General features: G+C 38.0%; 1 protein-coding gene across 1 annotated transcript in view; it reads right to left on the bottom strand.

Moving 5' to 3' along the window:
- Nucleotides 1-13,327, bottom strand: part of BckdhB (Branched chain keto acid dehydrogenase E1 subunit beta) — a 309,243-nt gene that overhangs the window by 21,512 nt on the left and 274,404 nt on the right. Inside the window, exon 8 of the mRNA XM_067146689.2 lies at nucleotides 10,461-10,608. Coding sequence (XP_067002790.2) covers nucleotides 10,468-10,608 — 141 coding nt within the window. The 3' untranslated portion in view covers nucleotides 10,461-10,467. The remainder of the gene's footprint in view (nucleotides 1-10,460; nucleotides 10,609-13,327) is intronic.

Raw genomic sequence — 13,327 nt, 5'->3', positions numbered from 1 at the left:
TATCACTTTTCCTGATGCTTATACGGAGATACAACAAATATCATGAGATAATCCATCCTAAAACTTGATGAATATCATTTTAACAAAGTGTCTTAAGGAGAAGTAGGAATTTTGCAATGTACAGGGAATGTTAGCTAGAAAATAATGGAATAACTCTATATAATGAAACTTTTCCCATACTCAAATTGCATATATTTTCAGTTTTATGTACAAATATTGTAGATATGATGAAGGTTAGCACATTTTAATGATGATTAACAAGATTATGATAAAAAATGTGATCATTGACAAATAAATTTAACCCAATAGATATTTACCAATCTATTAATTTTGAATCTTAATTTCATATTTTCATTTTTTCTCCTCCAAGACTTTTCTATATTTTAATAAATATTAGTTGTTAAGTCTTATTTATGACTTGTTATAGTAATATAAGATACCTTAGAGTTACGGCAATGAATCATTGGGTAATCATATAAGATTGATATGTCGGATGGAGACGTCCATCGAGTCAATCGGCAGGAAATATATTACTCGGCGTATCTGCATTATCTTCTGATCCCACATAAAACAAATATACCATAGACAACCCTGAGAGACTGGTCGGAATTTCTTTTACGTGACCCATCCTGGATGTGAGAAGGGCATAGTACAGTATCGACACAGCTGTATTCCTTAAAACTTTTTGGGATTAGATGAAGAACATCTTCATGTATGCTGTTACAGTTAAGGGACTTACAATTGCCCTGTTATAGTACGCTGAAGAATTAAAATCTATACCATTGCCGAAAATGTGACTTACAAAATGAATCGTTACTTATGCAGTCATTGGGAACCCTTATTATATCATTTCCTACTAATTTTATTATTTCCTAATTGAGGAGCGTTTTTGCAAAACTCGACATTTGCAGCAAACATAATTTTTCAGGAAATGTGTTTTTTTATTTTCACTTAGAAGCATATGCATGAAACATTTCAAATTTTTGTCAATATTAGTTCCAATAGAGACAAGCACGTTACCTGAATAGAACTTGTTGAAACTTAAGGTGGATGAGGTAAGATTAGAAGAAAATATTCTCAAGTTTTTCAAAAGTCGATATATGCAAATATTCTGGTAAAGTGGAACTTTACATTAATACTCTAACTGAATGATATACTTGATATCTATGCCTAACGTCATCTTCAATACGGAACAATAATGAGAGTTGTTACTTGTAATAAATATACTTTTGTTTATCGTATTATTTACTTATTTTTATTTTTGTTATTTTGTGAGTAATTTTTTAAAAATATTTATTGATTTTTAGCTCCATTGTCATACATTTTATAATATAGGCTACTTGGTATTGTAAGATACATAATATTATTAGATTCTAATATACATAACATCAAGCAATGTAACATAAAACAAAATAAGGTATTAACCTATATTATCAATCCTATTGTAATGAATGAACACATTAAAATCACACAGGTTAAATTAAAATTAAGTCTTACAAAATAAAGTCTACTCAACTCATCAAAACACATAGCCATCAGAAGTCTGTTACTTGTCTTCTAACATGACCCTGTAGAAATCCACAGCATCATCCGGTATTTCCAAAAATTTCAACAAAGTTTGAAACACCCTTCTTCTTTTCTTTGCTCACCATATTTTTCTTCAGTAAAACAGAGGATTTCTAAATGCTTCATGGCTGGATTTCATTTTCAGAACTTCAACTTCCACTGGGTATGCGAAGTAGGTATCCTGTACTGATACGGAGACTCTCTTATGTCTCTTATTATACGTGATAAGACGCTGACTATTCATTTTAAATGGCAACCTAGTTCGTAGTACCTTCTGTGAACTCTATTTTAGATCTTTCATTTCCCAGTCCCTGCTCAGAATTTTAAGGGTGCCATGTTTCTCTAAGATATCATAGTATTGTTTGGGAGACAGTATGTTTTCCCGTCTTCTGTAAGATTTCTCAATTCTACTGAACACTCTGTCTGGATCCATGTTGCTGTGTCCCCGAATAGGGAAGAAATGATAATATGATAGAGATGTCGATTCCCATAGGGAACATGAAATATTTGTCCTGAATGAGTAAATTTATAATACCAATATAATGGTCCATTATTGGACATTATAAATTTTCCAGCTAACTCATTCGTGGTTGCCTGCGTTTCGCCCTCGCGTGCTAAGTTCGGCTCATCAGTTGGTACTTAGCACACCTACCAAGACGCAAGGCTAGTGCATTCTGCGGTATTATAAATTTACTCATTCAGGACAAATATTTCATGTTCCCTATGGGAATCGACATCTATATCATCTGATGGCCAGGCAGACATCAATTTTTGGAAATGACACATAGTCTCTCATAGTGCATTGGCACTGCTGGTGGCTTCAAGTAGCCTATGCAGTGGCCTCCACAGTATGCACTAGCCTTGCGTCTTGGTAGGTGTGCTAAGCACCAACTGATGAGCCCAACTTAGCACGCGAGGGCGAAACGCAGGCAACCACGAATGAGTTAGCTGGAAAATTTATAATGTCCAATAATGGACCATTATATTGGTATTATAAATTTACTAATTCAGGACAAATATTTCATGTTCCCTATGGAATCGACATCTATATCATCTGATGGCCAGGCAAGCATCAATTTTTGGAAATGAGACATAGTCTCTCATAAGCCCGCCTGGTGGCCATGATCGTTAAGGCGCTGAAGTCTAAAAAACGTTCTAACACCGAGGTTAGCCGGTTCGAGTCCCGTTGGTCGAAAAAAATTTCACCATCAGAATGTTGGCCGGCAGGGTAGGGGAGGTGGTGGTATACAATTTCTAATCACTAGATTGCGTGCCAAAAGCCTGGATTAAATTCCAAACCTCTCCGCAGTGCTCATATGAAGTGAGGGTATATGACGCTGTTGATGGTGATTCGTCCGTCGGATGGGGACGTTAAGCCTTGAGCAGACCCCTTGGTGCTATTCGACAGGAGTAGGCTATGTGCCGGCACCGGGTTTCACCCTCTCCCTACTATCATATATCACGTCATTCATTTCATCTCCCATTAACTCCTCTGATGAGGTTGACGTCAGGAAGGGCATCCGGTCATAAAAAACCGCCACGACAAATTCATCTCACCTCATACCCGACCCCGTAGGGGAAACGGGAGAAGGGTTGGACAAACAAACAGACATAGTCTCTCATAGTGCATTGGCACTGCTGGTGGCTTCAAGTAGCCTATGCAGTGGCCTCCACATTATGCACTAGCCTTGCGTCTTGGTAGGTGTCACAGTCTAATATATACAGTCGCGAAGCTCGGCTCATTTTTTCATCCATGTGACTGCAGCACTCCATGCGGCCAGCGAGCTGCCGGTCTTCTGGGATGTGTAAGTTGTATACATTTTGTGAGGTTAAGTGAGAAGTAATTACATTATAGATGATCGGTTTTCTATTAAATTGACATGGTATTTACGAAAGGAGGTGTGTGTGTGGCGCAATAAATTGCTCAGTTACAAGAAGACACCAGAACTATCAATCTTTAGGTTTTCTAAAGATCCTGTTCAGTAACGCCTGAATTACTGTTTACATTTTCGGACAATAGAACAATATTATGAAGATTCAGAAATTTAACTTCAGATAAGTAGGCATTTCGTTCATCAGTGATACAGGAATGTAACTCATAGTGAAATCCATCCAATTATAATTATATGAACTTAAATAACGTGTTAACGCAACCGTAACCTCTAACACGTAGCAGTGTTTTAATTTTCAATGTGTATAAAATTGCTTGTCACCTCTGTGTAGTGGTTAGTGTGATTAGCTGACACCCCCCGGAGGCCTAGGTTTGATTCCCGGCTCTACCACGAAATTTGAAAAAGTGGTACGAGGGCTGGAACGGGGTCCACTCAGCCTCGGGAGGTTAACTGAGTAGAAGGGCGTTCGATTCCCACCTCCGCCATCTTAAAAGTCGTTTTCCGTGGTTTCCCACTTCTCCAGGCAAATGCCGGGATGGTACCTAACTTAAAGCCACGGTCGCTTCCTTCCCTCTCCCTTGTCTATTCCTTCCAATCTTTCCATCACCCACAAGGCCCCTCTTCAGCATAGCAGGTGAGACCGCCTGGCCGAGCTACTGGCCCTCCTCCTCAGTTGTATCCCCCAACCCAAAGTCTCACGCTCCAGGACACTGCCCTTAAGGCAGTAGAGGTGGGATCCCTTACTCAGTCTGAAGGAAAAACCAACCCTGGAGGGTAAACGGATTACGAAAGGAAGAAAGGCAAGAAAATTGCTTGTAAATAGTAGGAGGGCTGATTTATTGGAGAAAAGTGTGAACTATTTGTACAATAACATAACGTTATGTTCGAATCATTTTGGAGACAGCCAGTGTATGTCAGCAGAGAAGAAGAAATTAGTATGGAATCTCCGCAGATTTCTTTGAACCGAAAGTTATTGATAAGAGATGATTAGCCCGTATCAAAGGAGCACACCACACAGTCATACGTTGCACTGACATAGATAAGTATTTTGGCAACGGGGGGATAGGAAAGGGCTTGGAGCGAGAAGGAAGCGACCATGGTTTTAATTAAGGTACAGGCTGTTATGACAATGGGAAACCACGAAAAACCATTTTCAGGGCTGGCGACAGTGGAGTTCGAACCCACTATCTCTGGAATGTAAGCTGATAGCTACATGACCTTAACCGCGTGGCCACTTGCTTGGAGGAGCCGAGAGAACATGGACTGTTTTTAGGAATTTCCTGTATGCTCACTAACTTGGATGTGGTATACTATTAATTCCCTAATGTAAATACCTGATTTTCCACATTAATGCTGTGAAGGTACTAAGTTATTAGTGTTCACATTATTTGTGAAACTAAGATTAGATTACATTATAATATTTTGCAATGAAAGTTTTCAGTGCCATAAAACAAAAAAGCTCAAAATTCAGCCATTTAGGTTCCTGAGATCTTTGAATATTATTTGAATTGTTTTGTAGTTCATTTCTATTTTTGTGATTTATGTGAAATTATCAAATTAAGTTCAATAATAGGATTTCAAAAATGGCTAACACCTTAACTACAGTGGTGAGATCAGTTCTTCCTTCGAAAATAAACTATTGTTGTTTTCCTTCGGTATTATTACCACGCTGTAGCAATAAGTAGTCTAGTGTATCAATGTATTTTATTAAAATGTACGATTAATATAGTGAGGAAAGCAACGGGAAACTACCTCACTCCTCATTTCCCTAGTACGCCTCTTCAGTGACGCCTAGGCTATTTATGACAGCTGTTGGCGGAGCTGCAGAGGATCAAACCAGCCTTCGGGCTGAATACTTTAATATAGTTGTTGGGGTGGTTACAGTTTATAATTTACGTGGGAAAGTGCAATCGGCTGTTGGGTAGAGAGTTGTTCCGGACAGTTAGAGCTTGCTGGCCGCTATGAGTGCTAGTGTCGTTCCGCCTGTCAAGAGGATGCTATTTCATCACTAAGGAGCTTCGCGACTGTGTGTATTAGACTGTGGTAGGTGTGCTAAGCACCAACTGATGAGCCCAACTTAGCACGCAAGGGTAAAACGCAGGCAACCACGAATGAGCTGGAAAATTTATAATATCCAATAATGGACCATTATATTGGTATTATAGGGAAGAAATGGAGAATATTATTGAATAATGTACGTTTGTTTCCAAGAAAGCAGTAAGCGTGGCCAGGATGACACTGCTTTTGTTTCGGCTGCTACAAGAGTCTGAGAATAAATGTATCGTGGTAGGGCCATCATTGTGCAGTTTCTTTTCTAGGTTGAAAAGGAAGTCCAATAAAGCCGAAGCAACTTGGTTGCAACCTCTTGAGGATTCTGTTTCTATCTGAGAGATATGATGGTAAATATCCTCTCTTAGACTTTCCTCTGCCATGATGGCTCTCTCTGCATTTATACCTTTTGATGTGATTTTTAATGGCAACCGTTATGTCCTTGTGTTCCTTGCCTGTTCTGTCATCACCTTGATTTTTCTTAGGTAACTTCCCAGTATGATGAAACCTACCAGCCAGATAAGATAATCTGTCATTTGACATGCCAGAAATAACTTGAAAAGTTGCAGCACAGACAGGAAGTATTTCATCAGTTTTCTTCCTAATGCTGTACTTCACAGAAACAGTTTTCTTCTTCCTAGCACTTTCAATGTTCACTACCCTGCGCTGAGGTGTGGAAATGTGCATATACTTCAATAAAAACTTGTCTTGATCGATCTTGTTTAAAGAAGTCACATGATGATGGAATTCTGTGATATCTTCGTAGCAGAGTTCAGCAGCTTTGCATCGTTTTATCCTTTTATTTTTTTGTACTTGTGGGCAAGTCTTTGAGTCCATGAATGCATTTAATATTAGGTTTGTTTTTATTTCTAGCCAGCTTTCCAGGTACTCTCTTTTTGTATCTAGACTTTCTTCCACCGACATATTCCTGAACCGGCAAGCCAGTTTCAGAATATTCAGATTCATTATTCATACTGTTGTAGAGTGAAATAGTTCCTCACACACTAACTTGTTAAAAACTTCTCAAGAAGTGAGTTTCATTTTGTCGACGACAATGAGGGCTAATCGCGGGAACATGTGGCATGCAGTTCCAAGAATACATCCTTACAATAAAGGAGTCCGGCATTCCACTGTTCCACAGAATAACACTTCCGATTATCCATGAGAATTCTACGTGATTAACTGCATTTATCAAGTTTTGCTTTAACTTTCCGAGAGCATATACCGACTTTTGCAAAAACCTAGTGATTTCAACCACTTCTATACACGGCAAATATCGACTTATGCAAAGGATGATTGCACAGGATGGTGAGCAAGGTCAAACTGATAACATTGGCATGCATAACACAATTTCGAAAATTTTTGCATTTATCGAGTTTTGAAAAAACGCTCCTCAATTGTAGTAGTCATGCCCCGAATTCCTTTTCAGAAAGTTTTGCAGGCATATTTGTTTTTCAAGTGCAATATTTTCATTTTTAGCCATTTTTGAGCATTCAGGATATATGCCTCAATGATTTCACAGAGCCCTCTATCAGACTGGCATTGGGCTGGCATAGAAAGATCAGCGGAGGCAACTTTCACAGAGCCATCTACCGGCGAATACAGTAAACTGCAACAACCTCAGCATCATATTATTCAAATAAATAACTATTTTATGCAAATAAAGAACTTAATGAAATAAATAATATTTTTCTAGTAATCCTGAGATGGAGACTTTTTGTTTGATAGGTGTTAGTATTGAGGTTTTCTTACAACATTGTGTTACACATTCAAATTACAAGACAGAAGACATAAATCTACACAATAATACTTTACACTTTTCTAACTGACAGCCATTCATTCATCCAGTCATAAAAATTACCGCATATCTCTGAATTCAAGACAACTCTGAATGCAAGACGACCCCCGCTTTTTCCTTGAAAAAAAAAATCAGGCTTAAAAAGTGCTTTGTAAAATCATATGAATGCCTTTCTTGTACAGTATGCATTTTTAGACTATCTTTGTTTGCAAGCCAACGCTGAACTGTGGTTGTGGTTGGCAATGTTTCTTATATGTTAATATGCGATCCAGCATAACTCCCAGGTACTTTGGTGTAAAGCAGTGTTCCAGTAAGTTCCCTTTCCATTGTACTTTGAGTTTCTGAAAGGCCTGTGCATGCCGCAGATGGAAGGCACAGATTTGAGTCTTAGCTGGATTTGGTTTGAGTTGGTTTTTATCATAATAGGTACCTAGCTCTTCTAATGCAGCAGTTAAAGAGATCTCTGTTTCATCAAAGGTATCAGTTTGAGTAGTAAGTGCAAGGTCATTGGCATAGATAAAGCTTTTAGTATTTTCTGGTAATGGGTGGTCATTCGTGTAGATGTTGAAAAGAATAGGAGCCAGTACACTGCCTTGAAATAGTCCATTCCTCTGATTTCTCCATCTGCTTTGGCGTCCTTGGAATTCAACAAAAAACGGATGATTTTCCAGGAGAGTAGCTATCATCTTGGTTACCTTGATGTCTGTAATTATTCTATAAAGTTTTTGTAATAGTATCCTGTGATTTACTGTATCGTAGGCAGCTGAGAGATCCATAAAAGCCACACCAGTGATCTTCCTCATTTCAAACCTGTCCTCAATGTGCTGCGTTAGATGTAAAATCTGTGCTGTGCAACTCTTTCCTGGACGGAAGCCACATTGCTGAGGGATCAGGACTTTGTCTACTAATCCCATTAAGTGATTGAGCAACATTCTTTCCATTATTTTGTACAGGTGGCAGAGTAAGGAGATTGGTCTGAAATTTTTGGGGTCCGAAGGTTCCTTTCCAGGTTTCAAAAATGCAATCACCCTGCATTTTCTCCATATTTTTTGGAATTTTTAGGGAAGTAAAACAGTTGTTGAAGAAGTTTAAAAGCCATGCCTGTGTTGTTGAACTGAAGTGTTTTATCTGTTCTATTGTGATATCATCTAATCCTGCTGCTTTTCCATCTTTGCTACATTGAATCACTTTCTGTAGTTCCGTTATTTCAAATGACCGGAATAGGTTACTGGACTTCATTACCTCGTTTTTTAGGATATTATGTTCCATTTTCCTTATTGGGTGATTGTTTTCCCATTGATGACAAGCTGATTTGCAATTTGGTTTGCCATAACATTTGCATGGACTGGTCCCTTGGTTGTATCGTTGCTAAGTCGTTTGAGAAGCTTCCAAGCCTTTCGGCTATCCCTTGACATGTCTGTTTCCTCCATGAATTTGATCCATGTATCTTTCTTTGCCTCTGCAATTGAGGAAATCAGTTTCCTTCCAGCTGAGATAGTGTCTCCACTAGTGTCTTCCCGTAACAGTGAAATATGTGTGTTCATTTGGGCAGCTGTGTCTGTAGTTACACCTTGTATATAGTTAACTCTGTATCCTCGTGGTATGGAAACACGGGAAGCTTCCTTCACAGCTTCAACAAACTGATCATAAAACTCTGGTGTTGGGTAGATATCTGATATTATTTTATCAAGAGTTGAGCTGAACTTCTGCTAGTCCGCTTTTTTGAAATTATATCTTCTTCGAAACGGAACCTTTATTGGTTGAATTGCTGAGAAAAGTTGACACATTATGGGCCGATGCTGGGTATTTGGAATGGGATGCATATTGATTTTACACATTGCTGTTGCCACGTGTTCACTCAAAAATATCAGGTCTGGGTTGAAGCTTCGTCACCATCTACTGCTGTTGAACGATGGAGGTAGTTTGGGGTCATGAATAAGTTGTAATTGGAAATCATCAGCCCATTCTAACACAGCTTCTCAGTTATTATCACCATCTGTATATCCACATGCACTGTTATGGCTGTTGAAGTCTCCAACCACAAAGTTTGTCTTTTGCTTGTAGTAGTTATCTGGAATTTTGAAGGAGAAATCTACATTTGGTGGTTTGTAGATACCCAAAAAGGTGCAGTTACTGATTTCCACAGTTATTATCTCGATTTGATTTTCAATGGTGGCTGCAACAGACAAAATTTGTAAATTTGGTTTGGCAAAAAAAGCGCTGCCATACTGTCTGGGGGAATGAGATGATGCTTATTGTCATCGACCCCTAATTGTGTGAGATGAACCAAAATGGAATGATAATAAAAATTTAGAACTTACCCACTGAGCAGAATCTAAAAGATGATGATGAAGAAGATGATTATGAATTGAAAGTAGTCAGTGGATCTAATTCACAAAGTTATAAAGTGATTTAAAATTAAATTAAAATTAAAATGTATTGAAATGGACTAAAGGAATTGTCTTTGATATGGAACCATGTATTTCTACAAATTAAAAGTTTAAAAAAAACACATAAAAATGCACAAAGATAGACTAAAACAGAGTCAGTAGAATAGAAGCGTAGTTAACAATGAAATAATAATTAATAATATAGAATTAACCTTTAATCATGACAAAACAAGCGACTATCCCTCCTAAAACGGATGACGAGGTTTGCTGACTGCTCGTCATCTCAGAAAATAAAGGAGATGGTACTCAGAATTTTTAGACCGGCGCAGATCAGCCAAGTCCACGTACTCCGTCAGATGACTGCCGCAAGTACATGTCGGGAAGGGATTCTCCTTTCAGTAAGTAGGAATGCATTGCTATACCGATCCAAAGACGACATGATACCACTGCTTCTTTCTGAGAAACCCAAAGGAAGTCTTCCATACCTTCGTAGTTCCTTTAATCGTTCTCAGTTTATTTACACTCCATCTACCAACGGCCCATCAAGCTGAGAAGAGATGGACGCCAGTGTAGGAAGATGTGGAGGTTGTTTCCGTCTTTGTCAATCTGCTCTTTCTATTGCTCCCTCTTTTCACACTGACCTGTCATCGTCTTCATCTTATTACGAGTTCCTATAAGTTCTATATAAGATTCGATCTTAGTGTTGAATGGAAGCTCAATTTATCTACACTGTTGAGTCCGAGTTGACATGATGTACAACATTACCTGCTTATCAGTAGTTGATGACTTTCTTCACAGCATCAAAGCAACGCCACTTATCTGGGAGGTAGAAAGGCTCAAACACGTGTGGAAACGGTGTGTCAAAGCCAGTCACTCGTTGAACAGGAGCCTCCAAGTGGAGAAAACACTCTTCCTGCAAAACAGATCATATTTTGAACTATTTACACTCTTCTGTGTGAAACAATACTCACATTCCTCAACACTTCTTTAAGAGGTTACAAATTAAAAAGTAAACTATTCCTCAGATGATGAGGACAAATTGGGGGAAATATTCACTTATAGGATGAGAAGTAAGGGATTGGAGTAAATTATAAATTTCCAAGTTCTTTGAAAACATTTAAGAACAGCTCTAAACAAGATCATTAGGGAGAGGATTTTAAGGTGGAAACTATGGTCAGAAAAGGTTCTGAAAATAGTTACAAAAAGGTGTTGATGAAATCAGCAGTTACATGAACTTTCCTTATCCCATCTATTGGGTTCTAATAATTGTTATATTGGATTACACTCAACATTTCAATGTTTTTGACAGTATGTCATAGGTACTTAGAGCTCAGTAGATACTTACATATAGAGAAACTCCCTTCGACATCTATAGAAACCAATGGAGGATTTCTTGTCAGCACTCACAAAGGGAGTTCAGTCAAAGTTGGGAAGGTTTCCACATCTGGACTGTTCTTCAAATTTAATTCAAATTTGTCTTTAGCAAATTCATCAAGGTTCTCCCTAAAACTCATCAACTTCATTCAAACTCTGAATCACACACAACTTCAACTTCTTCTTCTTCTTAACCTTCGGCATGACTTTGTGTTGTTAAAAAAATACATTCCGAGTTGGACTGGTAAAACACTAACACTGCCAACAAGAGAGTACACAGTCGATGGGTGGAACCGTTAAATTAATGCCAGTACTAACTGAACTCAGTTTAAACTGTTGCAACATAATTGTTTAAATTTTAATTTGATTTCATAGCTGCAGGTTGGCCATTCTTGCTGGGATATGAATTACTGGTGGTTTCCATAAATTATATTTTAATATTTATTTATTGATTATTCTAGACTAAAGACTAAACAAAATTTTAAAAATCTGCTCAAGAAGAGAAAAAAAAAGATTGTCTGTGTAATCTTTTAAAAACACAGATAAAAGTGGAGGGAAAAGGTGCTGAAGCATGAAATAGAAGGGAAAAGTTGGCAAAATGTAGTAATCTCATGAAAAAAGTGCAAAAGGTGCAACAAATTGTGTTTTTCTCTTTATTTCATGTCCCCACATACGTATATTGACGTATCTGTATGAAAACAGCTGTAATTGCAAAGGTGCTGCACCTTAAAATCCTTTCACTACAGATAATTGACAATTTACACCACTAAACTCTGTATACTGTAGTTGTTGTTTCAACTTGGTGTGATTTTCGATTGTCTCAAAGTCGATATTACTCTGATTTCAAAGTAAGAAGTGTATACAGTTGTGAAGGCCAATGAGGTTCATAGAAATCACACACTTATTCAGCTTATTGTTGATGATGTTCATAAATAACTTATAGCCTATAATTTTCAGAAATTTTCAGATTATCTTCCTTATAAACGGGTCCTACAAGTACTCTCTGCCACCTCGGAGGATTTCCACCTTGCCAAGTCCTGTTTAAAAAATGAAGGACCCTACAATAAAGCTATTCTCAGCAGATTTGAATAATATAGGTTCACACCATGTATATTTTCACAGTTCAAACATGCATAAGAAGAGAAGGAGGAGGGAAAAGAGAACATGGTAGTGTTTCACGATGGTACCAACAACGTAAGCAGGTATAGTTGTGGGATGTGTGGGATGTTGTAAATGCAGCATGGGTGAAGTTTAAGGAAGCAGAGATTGTTATCAGTGCATACTGTGTAGGAGGGATACTGACTGGAAGGTGATTGGGGATTTAAATGAAACTACGGAGTGGGTATGTGGAAAACCGGGAGTGAGATTTCTAGATACTAATGGGTGGGTAGGAGATAGTATCTGCGCTCAGATGCCCCTCACATAAACCTCAGTGGTATGTATAAGTTAGGAAATATGTTTGGAAGGGTTATAGGGAGGTACATTCAGGGAAATGGGGTGGTCTAGGAAGCGGTGATAAGGGTACAGAGATCTGGAAGTTAAGTAGGGATGACATAAAAATGTTAGTGCTGAACTGTAGAAGTATTGTAAAGAAAGGAATAGAAATAATTTAATAGATATATACTTACCAGATATTGTAACAGGAGTTGAATCATGGCTGAGAAATGATATAATGGATGCAGAAATTTTCTCACAGAACTGGAGTGTAAATCATAGAGATAGGATGGGAATGGTGGAAGAGGAGTATTCAATCTGGTGAAAAAATAATTTGTAAGCTATGAAAAAGTTAAAGATTACAAACGTGAAATTCTAGGTGGAAGGCTCATTTCTAAAGATAATAGACAACTTGATGTCTTTGGAGTGTACAGAAAGGGTAGCACCCTGATTCAGAATTATTTGATAAGATAATCAGCAATGTGGGAAAAGACATGGAAAGGAATGTGATTGTAGCAGGAGATCTGAATTTACCAAATGTCAATTGGGAAGGTAATGCAAATGACAGGAAACATGAGCAACAAATGGCAAATAAGTTAATATGGGATGGACAGCTGATTCAGAAAGTGATGGAACCAACAAGAAGCAAGAATATCCTGGACGTGATGCTGGTAAAACCAGATGAGCTCTATAGAGAAACCGAAGTAATAGATGGTATTAGTGATCACGAAGCTGTTTTTGTTGTAGTTAAAACTAAATGTGATAGAAATTAAGGTCGTAAAAGTAGGACTGTTAGGCAGTACCATATGGCTGATAAAGCAGGC

The sequence above is a fragment of the Anabrus simplex genome, chromosome 1 (assembly GCF_040414725.1).
Source record: "Anabrus simplex isolate iqAnaSimp1 chromosome 1, ASM4041472v1, whole genome shotgun sequence".
Lineage (NCBI taxonomy): Eukaryota > Metazoa > Arthropoda > Insecta > Orthoptera > Tettigoniidae > Anabrus > Anabrus simplex.
The sequence above is the reverse complement of the archived record's forward strand: the minus strand, read 5'-3'. Positions and strand labels throughout refer to the sequence as shown.